General features: G+C 48.5%; 2 protein-coding genes across 3 annotated transcripts; one reads left to right on the top strand and one right to left on the bottom strand.

Annotated features, from left to right (window-relative positions):
* Positions 1-339: 339 nt before the first annotated feature.
* On the bottom strand, positions 340-11,686 carry FAM217B (family with sequence similarity 217 member B). Of its 2 annotated transcripts, none has more exons than XM_060233225.1 (4): positions 11,573-11,686; positions 7,165-7,276; positions 6,977-7,062; positions 340-2,058 (listed from the first exon to the last, which is right to left on the bottom strand). In XM_060233225.1, the coding sequence occupies exons 1-4, from the start codon at positions 11,596-11,598 to the stop codon at positions 873-875; spliced, it is 1,410 nt and encodes a 469-aa protein (XP_060089208.1). In that variant the 5' UTR covers positions 11,599-11,686; the 3' UTR covers positions 340-872. The 2 variants fall into 2 exon arrangements, with proteins under 2 accessions (XP_060089208.1, XP_060089207.1); XM_060233224.1 differs by having other exon boundaries at positions 11,568-11,686.
* Positions 11,687-17,957: 6,271 nt separating this feature from the next.
* On the top strand, positions 17,958-19,060 carry PPP1R3D (protein phosphatase 1 regulatory subunit 3D). Its single transcript, XM_060233226.1, has one exon. It carries the CDS (start codon positions 17,980-17,982, stop codon positions 18,964-18,966), a length of 987 nt encoding a protein of 328 aa, XP_060089209.1. The 5' UTR covers positions 17,958-17,979; the 3' UTR covers positions 18,967-19,060.
* The last annotated feature ends 2,315 nt before the right edge of the window (positions 19,061-21,375 follow it).

Below are 21,375 nucleotides of genomic sequence, written 5' to 3' on the forward strand. Positions count from 1 at the left end.
TCTGCACCATCGCTGGACTTGGAAACACAGAATCCCCCAGATGCGCAGGAGTGAGCGAGGCCTTCCGAATTTATGCTGCCACTGAGATGAAGCTATGAGAAAGGATACCCACAGAAACTAATGAGCGCCTGTCAGATGGGTACGTCTCTATCTGGCCATATGAGAATGCATTTACAAATAACCATGGAAGATTTGTAGCGAGTTCTCAATTTGCAGAGATCTTTCCCTCTAAAAAGCTGCTCATAAAAACTCAGAAAGAAATGGAAAAAAGAGGCCTTTGCCTAGCTATTCCTTATAAGGCCGGGCATTCAAAGAAAAAAGGAACAGAACTGTATGGTGTGGGTTCTGAGTATATTTTAATATGCCAATGGAGGGGAACCAGGGAAGTTAGGAAACCCCTGCAGTAAAAACCAGAGAAAGCGATTGGGCACTTGTAGTGCTATCGTAAGGGTGTTACCCTCCTCTAAATCCATTGCAGTCAATTTACTTAGAAGGGTGCAACTCCACTTAAGGTGAAATTATTTTCTCAGTCTCACTCAGGGCTTTTTTTGTAGAAAAAGCCCAGCAGGAACTCATTTGCATATTAGGCCACACCCCCTGACACCAAGCCAGTCGGAACTGCGTTCCTGTCCAAAAAAAAAAAGCCCTGGTTTCACTAACTGGAAAGGGTTAAAAGGGCCCAACTGCGCGAGGGTCACTGAGCAAGGGTCAACAGTCCAATCACAAGACATGGTGGGAGGGACAACCAGGAGTACACATCTCCCGACGATTGCCTACCTCAGACTTTATGAACCACCATTCTAGCTTTTGGCCCCCACAAGAAGGGTTACCAAGCCCCACTGCAACAAAGCACAACAAACCCAACCCTGGCGTTACTTAAATTTACACGGCATCGGCTTCACACCATTGGCTTTTAGCTTCTTGTCTGCCTGAACTTTTTTGGAAGGGGCATAACTACTGGGGTTTCCATTCTTCTTGGGGTTTGGGCACGTGTAGGTCAGCAGGCCCTTGAGGGGGACTGCTGAACCGTGGGGTGAGGAGGATTGTTTGGGAGGCCTGATGTTGCCAGCTCCTTGGATCATTGAGGTGCTCTCTGAAGGAGGCTTGTTGAAAAGCTGCACCTTGGCGCCAGGCCGCTTTTTCGCCTCACTGCTTTTCCCCTCAGAGGACTGTCTGTGATGGGCTGAGGGACCACAGGTTGCTTTTGAATGCCTCTGACATGAAGCCACCTGGCCGGCTCCTTCGCTGTGCAGATCCCTTCTGTGACTGATCTGGTAACTTGGGAGCCTCGAGAAGCTTTCAGGCGCAGTCAAAGTTTTGTTTGGCAAGAGAGTGTGCAAGGATTTACTTTTCCCAGGGCTTTTCAAGGTCCGAAGGGCGCTGGGCGCAGTCTGAGGCCGGACCTTGGCTGCCTTCCCTTTCTCGGCTTGTATCGTTTGTATCTGCAGCCATTCCAGCTCCAGGAGCCGATCGATGTACTTCTCGAGGCTCCCTGTGGGCTGCGGCCGCACTTCTGACTTGCACTCGGTGTTCACATAGGCCGCTAGTCCTTTCAGGTCCCAGGTGTTGAACGGGGGCGGGAGGAAGTCAGGGTAGCAGTAATCGGACTGCTTACACGTGGCATCGGAGAGGTGTTCGAAACACAGGGGGTCAATTTCCTCGGCCCGGAGGTTGAGCTCCGGCGGCGTGCAAGGGGAAGGAGGAATGGGAATTCTCTCCGAGTCGGAAAGGTCACTGGCGCTGTCCTCGTCGGGATCCTCTTTCATGATTTGAATAGATGCGAAGTCAAGAAACATGGCATCAGCAGAAGCGCCTTGATGGGTGGAACTGCAGGGGTCCGCTTCATCCGTGTGCCTTCCAGAGTTCCTTTCTGATCTGGCAGGTCTTTTGCAATAAAAACTCTGCATCAGCGCTTCGTCTGCCCTACCGGAGTCACTGCAAGAGGCATCCTTAAAAGCAGAAGGGATCTTGCGGTATCCGGCTTCATAATGCTTTTTCACCACAGGTCCCTTTGGTGACTTTGGTGCTTTCTGTGAGGAAGTGTAAACATTTGTGGCTCTAGATGGGGAAAGAATATTTACTGTCAGCCTTTTTATTTAAAAAAAAAGTCAGTTCATTTGTTTCAGCTACACATCATTAAAAATGCATAACTACAAAACTGGGGCTGGGGGCAGAAACAAAAATAAGGGCCATCAATAAAAGCATAAACTTTGACACAAACAACATGAGTAAACCAGACCTAAAAGGCTTTATAACATATATTTATAACAGTTTATATGTGGTGATCGCTGATATCAGCTATTACAATGGTCTGTACCAAATTTGCTCCAAACACAACTCTCCAGGTAACACATTCACCCCCACTGACAAATGCAGCAGCGGATAATCCGAAAGCCTGTGAACCGTAACAGACTGTCATGGCAAGAAGCAATAGCAAAAAAATAAAAGGAAGCATAAAATATAATGGGATATTCTATAAGCACTGGCCTCTTACAGGAAAACATAAATTTGTTGGCATTCTACTGCCTCGGTCTTATCCATTAGATATTTATTATATTTCTAGACCACCTTTCAACCATAGCAAGTCTCCAAGGCAGGATATTTTTTAGCTGCACATCCTCCAAGTAGCTAGAGCTGTCAATTCTGAGTTGGGGAATTCCTGGAGATTTTGAAGTGGATCTTGGAGAAGGTGGTGTTTGGGGAGAAAAGGGACCTCAGTGGGGTAAGAGTCCACCCTCCAAAGAACCATTTTCTTCAGGGAAACTAACCCTGTAGCTGGGAGATGGCTTTTAATTCTGGGAGATCACCAGGTCTTTTTTTGTAGCAGGAACTCCTTTGCATATTAGTGTACACACCCCTGATATAGCCAATCCTTCTGAAGCTTACAGTAGGCCCTGTACTAAGAGCCCTGTAAGCTCTTGGAGGATTGGCTACATCAGGGGTGTGTGGCCTAATATGCAAAGGAGTTCCTGCTACAAAAAAAGCCCTGAGGATAACACATATGGTTCTCCCTTCTCTGTCAGGTAGGTCAGACAAAATGACCGTTCCAAGGTTACCAAGCAAGCTTGATGAAGATTTAAACTGAGATTTCTCAAAATCTTGTCTGACATCCTGAGCACTGTACTACACCGGTTCCCACAGAAGCCAAGGTTTTCTAGAACAGGGGTGGCCAAACTGTGGCTTGGGAGCCACATGTGGCTCTTTTACACATATTGTGTGACTCCTCAAGCCCCCACTGCCCGTGGCTGGATTGGAAAATACATTTAAAGTTGCTTTCCTTCCATCCTCCCTCCCCTCCATCTATTTGTCTTCCTTCCTTATCTTATGGCTCTCAAGCATCTGATGTTCATGTCTTGCAACTCTCGACATCTGACTTTTATTCTATGTGGCTCTTACGTTAAGCAAGTTTGGCCACCCCTGGTCTAGAAGCATGAGATCTCATAAAATCTTTCCTCAAATCAGCGGGGGTTTTTGGTAGTCTCTATGTTTATACTGTACCTATATTACAATCTGATAGTCACACACACATGCACACAGCAGGGTCACTAACTTGATATAAGAAGGGCAGAGGCGTTAGTAACACTGGGTCTTTCTGCCTTCTCTCATTTCTACGGAAGCTGAGATTGGGGCAAAGGACTCTTGGATGCCACCCTCCTCCATGTGATACACGGAAAGGGCTCTTGATCTCCATCCTCCTCTTCCATGTGAACTGCAACAGAAGTTTTGGCAGAGCTCTCTCCTTATAATGCAACTTAACCACTCACATTTAGACACAGGATAATAAGAGGATCTTACTGATGTAGCTGCTCTTCCTCTTTGCACTAGAGAGGTGGGGTAAAGAGCCCTTTGTCCACATTTTCTGACTGCATAAAACAAAAGTAGCAGAACTGCACAGAGGGGAGTCTTTGAACTGGTGTTTATGCTAGAAGCCAGCAGGGAGTCCTCCCTAGATTCCAGCTGCTTACACCTTATGGATAGGATTTCAGCCTAAAGGTGGGTTGAACAGGGTTACCAACAGACCTGGAGAAAAACATCCTGCCACTTTAACAGAGGCTTAAAATGAGTTGAAGCTTCTTGTGGCACGGTGGTCACCTAGTCTATAACAACTAGTTAAACCAGGGGTCCTCAAACTACGGCCCGTGGGCCAGATGCGGCCCGCTGAGGATGTTTATGCGGCCCGCCTGGTTATGGTAAAATCAGACCGGAAGTGACGTTCGACCTAAACTCACGTTAGCAACGCACAATTCCGGCACTGGGCTGAGGTGGCGGAGACAGAGTGTGAGGTGATACCGAGGTGAGGTGAGTTCCCAGGCTGGGGTGTGTGGTGTGGGGAAGGGAGAGAGATGCAGAAGACGGAGAACTGACGGCCCACGGCCTTGTACAGTAACGGCAGTCCGGCCCTCCAACAGTTTGAGAGATAGTGAACTGGCCCCCTATTTAAAAAGTTTGAGGACCCCTGAGTTAAACTCTACTGAAAGTGCAAGACATTCATAGAATCATAGAGTTGGAAGGTACCTCCAGGGTCATCTAGTTCAACTCCCTGCTCAATGCAGGAAACTCACAAATACTTCCACCCCCAACACATACATCCCCAGTGACCCCTGCTCCACACCCAGTAGGTGGCAAAAAGAAAAACACCCCTCCAGGATCCCAGGCAAAACTGGCCTGGAGAAAAATAGCTTCCTGATCCAAAAGCGGTGATTGGCATTTCCCAGGGTGTGCAAGAAAGGGCCATGAGAACTAAGCACCGATGCAACCCTTCCTGCTCTCCCTTTCACGAGTTGCCTAAATTCACAGAATCAGCATTGCCATCAGGTGGCCATCTAGCCTCTGCTTAGAAACCTCCAAGGAAGCAGAGCCCACCACCGCCTGAGAAAGCCTGTTCCACCGAGGAACCGCTCTGTCAGGAAGTTCTTCCTAATTTTTAGTCAAAAATTCTTCTGATTTAATTTCAACCTGTTGATCCTGGTCCAACCTTCCGGGGCAACAGAAAACAATTCTGCATCATCCTCTCTATGACACCCCTTCAAGTACTTGAAGATGGTGATCATGGCACCTCTCAGTTGTCTCCTCTCGAGGCTAAACATATCCAGCTCCTTCAGCCTTTCTTCACAGGATTTGACTCCAGACACCTCACCGTCTTCATTGCCCTCCTCTGGACATATTCATTCATTCATTCTTGTTGGCTTATCTATTTAAATTGCTTCAGTTTGTCTATATCTTTCTTAAATTGTGGTGCCACAATACTCCAGGTGAGGTCTAACCAGAGCAGAGTATTCTTTGGCAACTCTGCGGTTGGATCCTACCAGCTTTCCCACTGGGGCTCGGATGGCGGTGGTGAATGGTGATGTTGCCCAATCCTCCATTCCACTGCAGTCCATTCTCACATGGCATTTCGTAGAAGCAGTTCCCAGGATCTTCAGCTTTGCCTTTTGGGGTGCCAAAAGGGGCCCCCTCCTCTCTTGCACCAGTGGAAAAGCTGGCTGGAATCTAACCCAGTGTCATCCTTAGAAGCAAGTCCTACCAAGTACACTGGAACTTACAAGTCAGCAAACATGGAACTGCAGCTGTGCAGCCCAATCCTACGTGAAAAGAAAATGCTTAACCTCTTTTAAAAAATCTGTTAGCTCTTTAGCACAATGTTTTGCGCCCAGCTGAGTTTAACCAGCTTCCTATATGTTAACAAGCATTGTGATTCAGTCACTCTATCAACAGTGTGTTGAATGAATTCCAACTCGGATCCAAAATTAAAGGCTGGCTTTTGTATTAAAGAAAAAAAAACCACACAGATGACAAACAACGAGCAGACATACACTTAGCAGCTAGTCTTTCTGGACAACTGCCAGTCATGCCGAAATCAGTGCCATTCATTTCATTTCAGCTTAGCTAAATGGTTCTGATTGAACTTGCCTCCCTCTTTCTTTTCTGGTGAGAGGATCCAAAAAGCTTCCTATTTAAAGATCTTGTTTAACTAGAGTACACAATGAATAAGAAATGGAAGCACACATCCGGCTGGTGCTGCATCAACTGCATTGGCTAATCCATTTCAAGGTTTTAGTTTTGACTTTTAAAGCCTTAAACAGCCTGGGACTCACATATGCCCCAGAGATCACTACAATCTGGCACACAACATCTGCTGACCGTCTCTGGCCCAAAGGACATCCATCTTGCCTCAACCAGGGCCAGGGCCTTTTCAACCTTGGCCCCAGCCTGGTGGAATCAGCTCCCTCTAGAGATCCGGGCACACACCAAATTGTTATCTTGCTGCAGTGCCTGTAAAACGGAACTCTTCCATCAGGCCTTTGGTTGAGGTAAGTTTAGGTTTTATTAAATTTATATCCCACCCTCCCCATTGAGGCAGGCTCAGGGTGGCTTACAGAAATCATATTACAATCAATTAAATTTAAAACAATTTAAAAACAGTTGGCGCTAGGTAGCGGGCGTCCTACTCCACCGAATGGCTCTATGTGGCGATCCATCTCTGCTGTAACATACATTTATTTTATTTACCATCTTTGGTTCATATAATATGTGCCCAACTGAGCCGCCATTTATAATTTGTATAACTGTATTGTCAACATCGCTCTGGTTTTAACTGTTGTTTTTATACCGTTTTTAGAATGTTGTTATCTTCCCTGAGCCCATCATTGGGAAAGGGCAGACTATAAATTGCCTAAAATAAAAATAAATAAATAAATTCTTTCATGTAACTAGAGGAAATAAAAGAGAAGAAGAGGAGGAGATTGGATTTATACCCCGCCCTTCACACGGAGCCTCAGAGTGGCTTACAATCTCCTTTCCCTTCCTCTCCCCGCAACAGACACCCTGTGAGGCCAGTGGAGCTGAGAGAGCTCTCAGTGAACTGCTCTTGAGAGAACAGCTCTGAGAGAACTGTGGCTTGCCCAAGATCACCCAGCTTGCTGCATGTGAAGGAGTGGGGAGTCAAGCTCGGTTCTCCCAGATCTGAGTCCGTTACCTGTTTTGCTGGTGACTCTCCCAGGGTTGGTTCCATTCTTTGTGGCGAACGCTTCCCTGGCTGTTGCCCGTGGCATGACCAGGAGTCTAAGAGACATGTATTAAAATGTGTAACTATAACTGCAGTGTGGAAAAACAGCTGACATCTGGCAAAACAGTCTCGCTCAAAAAGAACATAAAAGACATTACCTTTTCAGTGGCAGTAGAAACATTTTTGTTTAACCTGTTAGGAGATGGTCTCACGTGGGGCGGAGGCTTTTTCAGCTCTTTGGTGTTTGAATGGCTCTTTCCACCACTGGAACTAGGATTGATTAAACAGAAGACCATTAAAAAGAGGAACATTAAAAGGCATTCACAGATTCAGTTTTAGATCTCAGCCCAGTCATATTACATAGTCACCGTCTGATGGGAACCTAGCAAGCTACACATTTCTGCAATGCCTCCATGGTTATTATTCTTGCAAAACTGCTCTTAAGAGTTGGGGGAGGGGGGAAGATTACCAACTCTGGGAAAGGAAATACCTGGAGATTTTGGGATGGAGGGTAAGGAGAGCTGGGTTTGGGGAGGGCCTTCAATGGAGTATAATGAGATAGAGACCACATTCCAAAGCAACCATTTTCTCCAGGGGAACTGATCTCTACCACCTGGAGATGAGTTGTAACAGCAGGAGATCCCCAGGAGGTTGGCAAAGAAGGGCAAGAAAGATCACCATTTGTGAACCTTTCTTTTATAAGGTACACATTGGGCTTAAAGGAAAGTTGCTTGTAGTTGCTCAGTTTTGAGACTGAGCATTTACCTCACAACTGACTTTTTAAAAAAGGAGGTGGTGCATATATGAACTGCCTTGACTTAAACGGTTGTCAAATACTTGCTCAGAGATTGCGCTTAGATGTTCCAATGAGTGCCTCAGGGGTCCTCAACCTTTTTGACTCTGTGGAAATATCTGGAATTCTGACATGGCATAGTGGGCACAGCAACAAAATGGCTGCCGCAAGAGGCACAGCCAGTCATAAAATGACTGCCACAGATTTACTTTGTTAAGACTAGCCATTTCCTGACCCTTCCTTTTCTCTGTCAGCTGCAGCTGGAGAAACTTTGCTTTTCTCCACTACCGGCAGGCAAAGAAAAAAAATCAGAGAAGGATGGTAGCAGAATTAGGCCTTAGTGGCTACACCTCTGAGTCAGGATCTGACTACCCTGCAGATCAAATGGCTAGGGAGTCCTGTACTTGCGTTTTTGCTTTCAGATCTTGACATTCCAGTTAGCGCTTGTGTATTCTGTTCTTGCAGATTCTGCTATTAGTTCCTGGTGCTGCCTTACCATCAGCAATTCTGGGAAAATGTTAGTCAAGAAGCCATGGCCAAGAGCAGGCATTCATCCATGTTTCTTACAACCAGATGGGCCTTTGTAATCCACCCCCGACTGAGGCCTCTGACTCATGCCCATGTGATACCACATCATGAAGGTAAGTCTAGCGACAATAAATAATCAAAATCTGAGTTCAAATCCCCCACCCTGACACAAAACCTGACTGGATGATTTTAGGCTGGTGCTTTCCTCTCTCAGCCCAACCTTTTAGAGGGTAACCAGCCATCTTAGTTTACAGTAGAACAGCTAGATTTGTGTCCAGCAGCACCTTAGAAACCAACCTGATTTTGATCCAGGTGGGTCGCTGTGTTGGTCTGAAGCCACAGGACAAAGTCAGAGTCCAGTGGCACCTTTAAGACCAGCAGAGTTTAATACTGGGCATAAACTTTTGTGTGCATGCACACTTCTTAAGACTGAGAAGGTCAGAACCCTGCGTTTGAAGAAGTGTGCATGAACACGAAAGCTTGCACCCAGAATCAGCAAAGAGTTCAGTAGCAGCTTTAAGACTAGCACATTTTATTGTAACATAAGCTTTGGAGAAACACAGCTCTCTTCGTCAGATGCATCTGTGTTTCTTGAAAGCTTATGCTACAATAAAATGTGTTAAGAAGAAGAAGATAGAAGATATTGGATTTATATCCTGCCCTCCACTCCGAAGAGTCTCGGAGCGGCTCACAATCTCCTTTACCTTCCTCCCCCACAACAGACACCCTGTGAGGTGGGTGGGGCTGGAGAGGGCTCTCACAGCAGCTGCCCTTTCAAGGACAATCTCTGCCAAAGCTAAGGCTGACCCAAGGCCATGCTAGCAGGTGCAAGTGGAGGAGTGGGGAATCAAACCCGGTTCTCCCAGATAAGAGTATGCACACTTAACCACTACACCAAACTGGCTCTCCAGTGTTAGTCTTAAAGGTGCTACTGAACTCTTTGCTGTTTTTGCAGCAACAGACTAACATGGCTGACTCCTCTGAATCTATGATCCAGAATTAAGCTTTCTTGATCTTAAGGATGCCACTGGACTCAAACTTTTTCCTAAGCTTTTGGGCAATAAGCTTTCGAAAGGCGAAGCTTCCTTCATCAGACTTGACAAACGGATCCTTTACTCTCAAAAGCTTGTACCCTCAAAATCTTCTTAGTGTCTAAGGAGTGACTGGACTCATTTTGAGCTGGTCTACCTCACAGAGTTGTTGTGAGAATAAAATGAGGGAGAAAAACTGGGATCATTGGAGAAAGATTGGGATAAAAATTTACTAGATGGATGAAATCATGGACATCTGTGCAATAATCATAAATATACCCCTCCCCCAGTGCTCATTAAACATTATTGTTTTATCTAATAAATATAAAATAATGATACTTTACCACCGAATGCATTATCTTACAGGATTTAATGCAACAGTCAGTGATTGTAGCCACCAATTTGGCTGACTTTTTGAAACAGGATTAGGCAAATTCATGCCATCCATGTTCAGAGAGGCAGTATATGGAGGACTGCCTGGCAACAAGGGGAAGAGAATGAGGGGACGGCTGTTGCCTTCATGCCCAACTTGAGGATGCCCTGAAGGGACCTGGCTATTCACTGTTGGCAACAGGATGCCAGGGTTCACGGATCCCAGAGCCAATCTGACTTCTGTCCTTATATTCTTTAAAACACAGCAGCCATTTTAACCTGGAGAAGCTTACACAACCACATATTGCTATTCGAAATAACACAGGCCACATTTTGCTCTTCTCTCACCATTTTGCTCACATCCCCTTTCGAATTTAGGGCAGCACACATAAGAAACGCCAGCTGAATTTAGGCCAGCAGAGCAGTTCTGTTCAAAGTGGAACAGGCTACGAAACATCATCATGTGACCGAAGTTCACAGCCTTGATTTCGAAACAATCAGCAGCAGCACACACCTGAGCATTTACAAACACCTAAAGTACATTTCTCGGTAGGTTCGTTTTACATTATAAGCCCTTTCTCTTGATGCCCTACCCCACACATACCCTCAGAAGCGTAGGCTTTCTGCTCTGAAGAAGCACAGTGTCTGAAGAACCAGAAGCATGGCTTAAAATATCACCAGTCTCAAATGTGACATTAGGGTGATATCACAGATGTGTGATTGTGAATGCCAAACTCCTTACTGGATTGCAGTAAAATGTCCAAGCAGCCTGATAGCCCAGTCTAGTCTGATCTCATTGGATCTTGGAAGCTGAGCAAGGTCAGCCACCATCAGTACTTGGACAGAGACCACCAATGAAAGCCAGGGTTGCTATGCAGAGGCAGGCAATGGAAAACCACCTCTGCTCATCTATTGCCTTGAAAAATCCCATGGGCCTGGGGGTCACCATGAGTTGGGTGCGACCTGATCACTTGCAGGGGTTTTTTTTTTTTTTTTGTAGCAAGAACTCCTTTGCATTTTAGGCCACACACCCCATGCAGCCAATCCTCCAAGAGCTTGCAGGGCTCTTCTTACAGGGCCTACTGTAAGTTCTCGGAGGATTGACTAAATCAGGGGGGTGTAGCCTAATATGCAAAGGAGTACCTGCTCCAAAGAAAGCCCTTACATGTGTGCATGCACACACACACAAAATCTAACATGATCCTCTTCAAGTGGGGATGCCAGCCTCCAGGTGGGACCTGGGGATCCCCCCCAGAATTACAGCTCATCTTCCTCTGGAGAAAATAGCTGTTTTGGAGGATGGCCTCTTGCATTGCACCCTGTCCTTCCCAAACTCCATCCCAAAATCTCCAGGAGTTTTCCAATCTGGTGCTAGCAACTCTGTCCCATCCCCCACACCAGTGGGGCCAGGAGGGGCTTGACAAACCCAGCTCCCTCCCTTCCCCAGACACATCCTCAACTCTCCAGGTATTCTGCACACTGGAGTTGGCAACCCTAGATTCAAATAGTCAGATATGTGCGTGTGCAGTTTACCGACTGAAGCCATCCGCAACAGTCCAAATGTGTACATTTTATGTAACACACAGATGCACACATACCTTTTTTTCATATGCATATAAAAGAACAGCATTTGGGTTTCCACAGCAGGGCTTTACAATACCGGGAAACCAATAATCACATGGCAGAGAGGATAACAAGAAACGTAGAACGAGAAATCCAGGCGGTCAAGAATGCGTGACAGCCCAGATCTGTCAGTCATCTTAATCAATCTGCAGCTCATCTACCTTCTGCATATCTCCTACCCCCCCCCCCCCCTTCAGCAGAAAGAGATGCTTACGTTACCATTCCTTGTCCTTGGCGGACTTCATGGAACAGAACTTCCCGAGGCGAGCTTCCTCCGTGCAGCGGGAACGGATAATCCCGGATGCCCGGTCCCATCCTAGGCTCGTTGCAATGCCCTTGTGCGTGCGTGTGTCGTGTGCGTGCGCTCACAGCTCCGGCTGCACAGCCGCCGGCGGCCCGGGAGCGGCTCTCCGGCCGCGCCAGCCTCCGAGGCAGAAGAACCGGGAAGCCCCCGAGCTCCCCGCCGCAGTAAACAAACACCAGGCATTGCTCTCCTCCACGTGACTGCCCTTCACACGAGCAAGCCCGGCCGGTCGTTCTGGGGCCGTCCCCCTTTTCCCGGAGTTTGCTGGAGGGGGAGCCGCCTCCTCCGATCTTCCGCCGCGTCGCACGGCCTGGGAACCGGGAAAGGCTGCCGAGATCGGCGCGCTGGGAAAAGGTTCGCCGGGCGGGCCGCAAAGCATTGTGGGCCACCGGGAGACGCTATGCCTGGGCAAGAACCCGCGCAGCGGTGCGCAGAAAGGCGCCCCTGAATCCATATAACGCGCCAGTTAACATAAGGGATATTGGCTGTTTATCTTACAACATATACTCAGGGCTTTTTTTGAGCAGGAATGCACAGGAACGCAGTTCCGGCTGGCTTCGCACCAGGGGGTGTGGCCTTATATGCAAATGAGCTGCTGCTGGGCTTTTTCTACAAAAAAGCACCATGCTTAACAATGGTGATGTCAGGGGTGTGTGGCCTAATATGAAAATGAGTTCCTGCTGGGCTTCTTCTACAAAAAAGGCCCTGCATATACTAACCCATATTCCACGGTATTTTAATGTAACAAAGCAGTAGACAAGCAGCACCTTTAAGACCAACAAAGTTTTATTCAGAATGTAAGCTTTCATATGCTCGAATAGGGTTGCCAATCCCCAGGTGCGAGCAGGGGGTCCCCCAGTTTGGAGGCCCTCCCCCTGCTTCAGGGTAGTCAGAAAGCGGGGGAGGGGGAGGGAAATGTCTGCTGGGAACTCTTTTATTCCCTATGGAGATTTATTTCCATAGAAAATCATGGAGAATTGATCTGCGGGTATCTGGGGCTCTGGAGGGACTGTTTTTGGGGTAGAGGCACCAAATTTTCAGTATAGTATCTAGTGCCTCTCCCCAAAATACCCCCCAAGTTTCAAAAAGATCGGACTAGAGGGCCCAATTCTATGAGCCCCAAAAGAAGGTGCCCCTATCCTTCATTATTTCCTATGGAAGGAAGGCGTTGGAAAGGTGTGCCGTCCCTTTAAAAGTGATGGCCAGAACTCCCTTTGGAGTTCAATGATGCTTGTCACAGCCTTGATCTTGGCTCCACCCCTAATATCTCCTGGCTCCACCCCGAAAGTCTCCTGGCTCCGCCCCCAAAGTCCCCAGATATTTCTTGAGTAGGACTTGGCAACCCTATGCTCGAAGCAGACTTCATCAAACAAAAATGGAATGGCAAGCAGCAGTTTTTTATATAAGTGGGCAGTGAGTTGGTATGTAGAATCATGGGAATGTTTTTAGCAGATTAAAAGAATCACAAATTGGGGTCTTTGTTTGTTCGTGTTGTTAACTGGGCTGAAACAACATTGGAGGGTGATAAAAAAAACAGATTGATGTTATAGGTGTGAAATGCCATAAATCTGGGTAACATTCTGGCTTTGTTAGTTTTGGGTTTAAATAGAGGGCATAATTACTATAATGATGTTATAACCTCTTGAGAAACTAATGGCCTCTATTTAAACCCAGAACTAACAAAGCCAGAATGATACCCAGATTTATGACACTTCACACCTATGACATCAATCTGCTTTTTATCACCCTCCACTGTTGTTTCAGCCCAGTTCAACACAAACAAACACAGACCCCAATTTGTGATTCTTTTAATCTGCTAAAAACATTTCCATGACTCTACATACCAACTCACTGCCCACTTCCCCTATATTTAGGACTGCTTGCCATTCCATTTTTGTCTGATGAAGTCTGCTCAGAGCATAAGAAAGCTTACATTCTGAATAAAACTTAGTTGGTCTTAAAGGTGCATTTGTCTACCGCTTTGTTCTATTGCTTCAGACCAACACGGCTGCCCACTTGGATCTTTCATTCCTCCGGGTAGTAGGGAAGAAGACGGTGAGGCAGGCTGGGCCAACATCCCCTCAATGCTGAGGTCATTTCGTAGAAAAAGAGGTGCCGGAGCTCATTAGCACACTTGCATCGTTTGCATATGCCACACACCCCTGACAGCACTGAAAGGTGAACTAAATTGTATCAGTTCAGCATCTACCTTAAAATGCTTCTTGAATTATAATTGTCATCAGGCCTTATTTTGGGCAAGAGCTCACAGGAGCGGAGCTCTGGAACCTCTAACTTTCATTGGCCAAAAGGGTTGCCAGGTTCCCTCTGGCCATTAGCAAAGGACGGGGAGGGGAGGGGAGGTACGGTTGCCAGATCCAGGTTGGAAAACTCCTGGAGATTTGGGGATGGAGCCTGGAGAGGACAGGGATTTCAGTAGGGTACAATGCTGAAGTGTCCACCTTCCAAAGCATCCATTCTCTCCTGAACTCTTTACTCTGGAGGTGAGATGTAATTCCTGGGGATTCGCAGGTCCCACCTGGAGGTGACCTGGATTCCTGGAGGAGTCACTCAGACATAACAATCAGGTTTCAGTTTAACAGGACTCAACCACAATGCCACAGTTGGCACACTGTCATCCGCTACAATCAGGGGTGGCCAACGGTAGCTCTCCAGATGTTTTTTGCCTACAATTCCCATCAGCCCCAGCCAGCATAGCCCATGGCTGGGAATGATGGGAGTTGTAGGCAAAAAACATCTGGAGAGCTACCGTTGGTCACCCCTGCACTACATGGTTCACAGAGTCAGTATCTGACCTGCTCCAGAAAGCTCCGGAATTATGAGCCTTTATCCAAACACCAAGGGACATGATAACCTCAAAGACTTTGTTGCACAACTCGACTTCTCTATGTCACAGTATAAGTAACAGTTTTTTTTTGGGGGGGGGGGACTGATGAGAGCCTCCTGTGACCAGATTCCTGCCAGCCTAGACCCTCCAAGGTACAATAGAATTGGCCACTGCAGTGGAAAGGGAACCAAGCCAGCCACCACTACTGATGAACCTGGAAATCTTATAGACATGTTCTGAACCTTGTTGGTCTCCTGTGAATGTATTGTAAAGATTGGGTTCCTGCGATAAATAAGCCTCCAAACTGAAGAAAGATGGATGAAACGTCTTGATTTCTAGAACAGACGTCTTTGGAAGGGCTTTTTTTAGTTCCATGAACTAAATACTGGAATATTGTCACTCCTTTTGTGATTGGAAAGACTGCTTTTGAACTGTCTTCTGTTAATGTTTTTTTTTTTTGCTACATGCTCTCTTCTATTTGAAGTTCTATCTACAATTTTTGTCAGAGCACCACTGACCTTTACATTACACTGTCTTGTTGGTGTCTCTTAGCGGTTTTTGTATTTACACTACTGATGAGGCATTTGACCAAGAAACCAGCAAGTCTGAAATTACTCCCAGGCCAGGCTCTCTGCAGACTGCAGAAAATCAAGCTACCCTCTATGGTGGATGCCCCCAGCTCCCAATGCTCACATTCATGACAGGAGTTGGAGAGAAGTCCCCACTCCCACACACACTATGGTACAGTACCCACCCCATCTCATGACCTGGCAGCAGCTCCCAACAGTGGGACACAACATTCGGGGCCCTCCTCTCAATCACCCTGAAGGGCTCAAGGGGATGCAGTGCTCCCAAAGCTGCTGGAGAGAAGGTTCCACAGCTATCAGGCAAGATAGCTCTACAATCCAGGGAACATTAGGCATCCAATATGGAACCTCTACGATCCAGGGAACATTAGGCATCCAATATGGAACCCTCATAGACAATGCCCCTGACAGGATTCCCTTTGTGGAAAGGTCTTATAGACCAGACTGAAGAAAAAAAACAGTATCTGATCTCCACATCTTCATAGGCAGCTTGTCCAGTCAATGTGATGCCTTGGAGAGTGTTAGAGAACAAAACATGCACATTTGCCAACTGTGTTCCACAAACAGGAAACTCAAAAAACTGTTCATCAACCATCTTAAATCCTTTTCAAGGCACGTGTACTGGCAAGATCAATATCCTAGGGGACCAATTGAAATCTAATGTCAGCGCAATAAATTGGTCTCTGGATAGCATACAATACCATCCCCGCAGCCCACCTCCTTGACAATAAACACCAAAAAGGAATACGCTGAGACTATGGGCCAGCTCCATACTTTGATGTCTAGTCTGGTAAGACCAAGAGAAGACATGCTCCTCACCACAATTCCTCTGCTTGTTGACAAGCTAGACCTCTATTCAGCAAGAGAGGCAGTGCAAATCCTAGACAAATATTTTATAGACATTGGGTTACAGTCCAAGAAGCCCAGAGCCCCATCCTAAAACTTCAGAAGCTTCAAGAGGGGATTGGATAAACATATGGAGCAGAGGTCCATCAGTGGCTATTAGCCACAGCCCACAGGGTATTTTTGGATCTCTCTGGAGTAAGTGACGCTCTGTATTCTTGGTGCTTGGGGGGGGGGGCAACAGTGGGAGGGCTTCTGGTGTCTTGGCCCCACTTATGGACCTCCTGATGGCACCTGGGTTTTTTGACCACTGTGTGATACAGAGTATTGGACTGGATGGGTCATTGGCCTGATCCAACATGGTTTCTATGTTCATACAAACTTTTTTTTCCAGGAAAAAAAGCCCTGATTCTGGGTAATAAGCTTCCGTGTGCAGGCACGCTCCTTCAGAATTAAATTTTGTTGGTCTTAAAAGGTGCCACTGGACTCAAACTTTGTAACTGCCATAGGATACAGTCATGAGTCTGTTGCACTTGCATTAAAAAAATAAATAGAAAGGGACTCGTTTTGCTTGTGGCAGAAACTGAAGTGGCCTCGAGCCCACACGAGCAGAAACTCCGCAAAACTAGCTAAGCGGAGCGGAGGAGATCAACAGGCCGAATATTTCCCCCACTGACTCTTCGCCTCTTCCTGGCTTTCCCCTTCCCTAGGGTTCCTGCGACGTTAAGGGCACCAGGAAGGGCACGGCCGGCTTCCCTGGCGGCTTGAGCGCAGGCGCGCTTCGTGCTGCCGCGCACGGAGGCACAGCCGGCTCCTCTCACAGTCCGCGGCCGCCGGGAAGGAGGGAGGGGAGGTATTGGCCGCTGGCCGGGACGTCACAGAGGGCGTGCACCCCGGTCGTCCCGTTTGCAAACGCGGCTTGGTTGGTAACGCTCGGGGAAGGGGGCGGCGGCAGCGGTGCAGGTCCGGAGAGCCAGAGGAAGAAGGAGAAGGAGAGAAGAGCCTGCAGCTTGCTTGGGGTGGGGGTCTAGCAGAGATCCGTGCGCCTGCAGCCTGTGAGTGGGGCTCGCAAAAGCAACTCCGCCTTGCCGCCGGGGCCGGTGCACGCGTGGGGGGTGCGGGAGGGTCCTCGCCGCGGCTGGATGTGGGGCCCCGAGGCTCCGCGCTCCCCCTCCAGCCCGGGCCCCAGCTGCCCGTCTCCCAGCGAAGCCGACAGCCTCCTCCAGGCGGCCGCAGGCCTCCCGCCGGACAGCCTCCTCCGGCCCCCCTCCAGCTTCTCCCGCGACAGCCTCGAGTCGCCCTGCAGCCTGCCCAGCAGCCCCCCGGCGCCCCCTAGCCTGGGCAGCCTGCTGGAGGCCTCCAGCTTCCTCCTTCCCAGCGACAGCCTCGAGGAGGAACGGCGGCACCAGCAGCAGCAGCTGGCGGGGAGCTTCAGCTTCACCCCGGGGGACAGCCTGGAGCCTGCCCCCCTCTGCCCGCGGGCCGCCCTCCGGCCCCTCTTCAGCCTCAACGACACCCTCGAGACCTCCAGCGTCCAGAGGGACAGCCTCCAGTCCGCCTCCAGCACCCAGGCCTCTAGCCTGCCCTGTGACAGCCTCGAATCCCCTTGCAGCCTCTTCGATAGCCTGGAGACATCCCTGGCCCAGTACCCTTCCTCTGGATCCCACAGTGTGTGACCCAGAACCTGTCGACTCTCTGCTTTGAAAGACCCAAACTTTCTAGCTTGGAGACCTCCCTGGCCCAGTACCCTTCCTCTGGCTACCACAGCGTGTGACCCAGAACCTGTCGACTCTCTGCTTTGTAAGACCCAAACTTTCTAGGTTGGAGACCTCCCTGGCCCAGTACCCTTCCTCTGGATCCCGCAGCGTGTGACCCAGAACCTGTCGACTCTGCTTGTGAGACCCACACTTTCTCTCCCGCCCTAAGAGTTGATGCGGGGCCTGCCTTTTATATTTTTGTGTGCCTGGGCAAAAGTGTGAGGGCTTTGGAGGCCCCCCCTGTTTGGTTCCTGCTCACCTCTCGGTGCCTCTTGTCCCTCCAAGCCTTCATGTCTAGACAGAAGTTTTCCTTGGGAGCGGCCATGGGCACTCAAGCCGCTAGTCCTCAAGAGCCGACGGTGCCCCGGCCTCCCCGGAGGAGCCCCAGCTACCTCTCGGATCTCTATCAGCACATGCTACGGGATGAGGAGGCGCCGGGGAGGGAACGGAGGTGGTGCCAGCCGCTGCGAAGCAGCAATAGTGTCGGCCTGCTGAACGCTTCGGTCGCTGAGGAGGCGCAGCGGCGACACCCCCAGAGCAACACAGTCACGAGCTGCGATCCGCACTTGAGACCTATCATGCGTCGCCGAGCCAGGTCTTTGCCCAGCTCCCCAGAGAGGAGGAGGAACACCACAAGCCAGTGCCGCCTCCCGGGGTGCAGCACCCGCAGGAACCGGGTCAGGTTTGCCGACGCGCTGGGCTTGGAGCTGGCCGAAGTGAAGGTCTTTCAAGCTGGGGAAGACCCCTCAATTCCTCTGCACGTCCTCTCCCGCCTGTCCATCAATTCTGATCTCTGCTGCAGCAGGCGGGAACTGGAATTCACCATGCAGTGCCTGGTGCCTGACTTCCGGCAGCCCGCCGACTTGGAGGACTTCCCCAGGCGTCTCCGGCAGCAACGGGTGTGCCTGGAGCGAGTCAGCAGCTCGGACTTGGGCCTGAATGGAACTGTCAGGGTGGTGAACGTTGCCTTTGAGAAGCAGGTAGCCGTGCGCTACACCTTCAACCACTGGAGAGGCCAGCACGAAGTGAGCGCCCGGTGGCACAGCAGCATCCCTGGGAAGGCTGGGCAGGACCAAGAGGACGTCTTCACCTTCTTCCTTCCGGTACCCCCTTTCCTTCTCCAGGTTAGCTCGGTGGTTGAGTTTGTGGTCCGATACCAAGTTGATGGTCAGGAGTACTGGGACAACAACCAAGGCGAGAACTACGGCCTCACGTGTCGGAGTCATCCTCTGAAGATGCCTAGGGAATGCGAGGAGAGCTGGATCCACTTCATCTAATGCTGCTAGGCCCTGTCTGCCTTGGGCATTTCTTTCCTTCCCGAAGCACCAAAGAAACCTTTTAAAATAGATCTGCACAAAAGTTATTCGGATTTTTTTTCCCTTTTTTTAAATGTAAAGGCCATTACTTGCATTGATTTGCACTCAAATGCAACTTTTTCTAAAGCGCAGAAGCACTGCCAACAAGACGCGGGCAGGAGGGGAGAAAGCCTCCTGACGTTTGGTCGCTGTCTTGACGGACTTTTATGGCAATGTAGAGTGGGTTCAGGTAGCCAGCTCAAGGTTGACACAGCCTTCCATCCTTCCGAAGTCGGGGGAAAGTGTAGATGACTGGGGAAGGCAATGGCAAACCATCCCATAAAAAGTCTGCGTGAAAATGTCGTAATGTGATGTCACTTCAGAGTTGAAAATGACTGGTGCTTTCACAGGGGGACTACCTTTACCTTTAGAGTGGGCTCAAAAGAGAGGGGTTTTTTTTTAAAAAAAAAACCACCTTATTTTTGCGCTCTTGTCTGTAGTTTTGCACTTCAGCCGATGCACTTTGTATCTCTGTGCTTGCACTTTAACCCAGCTTACTTTACTTTACTTCATTTCTAGCCCATCTTCCTCCCCAAGGGGGGCTCGAAGTGGCTTATGACGTCTTCCTTTCCTCCCCTTTATCCTCACAACAACCCTGTGGGGTGGGATAGACTGTATGACTGGCTGACTGTCACCCAGCAAATGGGCATGAACAAATATAGGTTGGACAGATGCACCCCAAGATCGCATTAGCCTTTACACTGTATTAGCTGTACAGTGCATTAGCTGTATGCTACATTGGTCAGGCTGCTCCTGGAGTATTGTGTGCAGTTCCGGAGGCCTCACTTCGAAAAGGATGTGGGCAGAATGGAGCAGGTGCAGAAAAGAGCGATGAGGATAATCGGGGGCCTGGAGACCAAGGCTGAGGGACATGGAGAAGAGGAGTTGAGGGGAGACATGATTGCTTTCTTGAAGTATTTGAGGGGCTGTCACTTAGAGGAGGGCAGGAGCTGTAACCTGTTGGCAGCAGAGGACAGGACTTGCAAGAAGGAGTTTAAATTAAGGATGGGAAGATACTTGTTGGATATTAAGAGAAACTTTTTTACAGTCAGAGTTGTTTGACAGTGGAATCAGCTGGTGAGTGGAATCAGGTGGTGAGCTCCCCCTCACTGTCAGTCTTTAAGCAGCAGCTGAACAAACACTGGTTAGGGATGCTGTAGGCCAGAGGTGGCCAAACTTGTTTAATGTAAGAGCCACAGAGAATAAACATCAGATGTTAGAGAGCCACAAGACATGAACATCAGATGTTTGAGAGCCGCAATACAAGACGGAAGGAAGGCAAATAGATGGGGTAGGGAGGTGGAGGTGTAAAGAAAGCAACTTTAACTTTAAATGCATTCTCCAAGCCACTGGTTGGCTTGGCTTGGAGAAGTGATTTAAAGAGAGAAATGCCTTCTCCAACCTGGCTGATTGGGCAGTGAGGGCTTCAAGAGCAACACAATATGTGTGAAAGAGCCACAATGTGGCTCCCGAGCCACAGTTTGGCCAGCCCTGCTCTAGGCTGATCCAGCATTGAGCAAGGGGTTGGACTTGATGGCCTATATGGCCCCTTCCAATCTGTGATTCTGTGCTTCAGATCTTATGCACTGGTCAAATATAGCAGAGCACAGGGTGAAAACTGATACAAAGAGGTTGTCCAAGGAATATGAGAATTACTGAATTTTAAAAAACGTACGTGCACTGTGGTTCTCTGAAAAATAAAGCAGCCTGGTGGAAACTGCTACAAATAAGACTTTCTGACCCTTGGGTGCTTGCAAAAGGAATGGGGGCTGATGGATGGTTGCTGGAAATGAAACTGCTTTTTGTTTGCTTTTGGTGGGAAATTCGTATTTCATCCAAGGTAAAATCAAAGCAGAGTTAACTTATGTAGGACGGCTTCTTTCCTTGCATATGGAATTACTCAGAGCAAGGATGATGCTGCACTTCTGTAATCTGTCCTCTTTGAGAAAGCGATCCGAAATCCCAGCCCTGAAGCAGTTCATGATTCCTTGAACAACTGTATCAGTAAATGAGAGCTTTTGATGCATTAACGTGCTGGTTGAAACTGGTAAACAAAACGAGGACTGAGATTTTAAAAAGCAAAGCGCCTTTTCTCCACAGATGCTTAGTCAAGATGACCCCGAATGAATAACTGCACATGAAGGATATTTGAGACGTGTTTAGCCGGCGGAGGACTTGGGGGTTCAAATTCCAGACATATTGAACACAGGCACGGAGGTTATATAGATGTGTGCTTTGGAGTGCATGAAGTTCAGTTCCAGAGGTGGAAAACCTAACTTTTGTTTATAATTCCAGTGTGAATACGTAGGCTTAGAATGAGAATCACTATTA

Source organism: Heteronotia binoei, chromosome 2 (assembly GCF_032191835.1).
Source record: "Heteronotia binoei isolate CCM8104 ecotype False Entrance Well chromosome 2, APGP_CSIRO_Hbin_v1, whole genome shotgun sequence".
NCBI classification, from domain to species: Eukaryota; Metazoa; Chordata; class Lepidosauria; order Squamata; family Gekkonidae; genus Heteronotia; species Heteronotia binoei.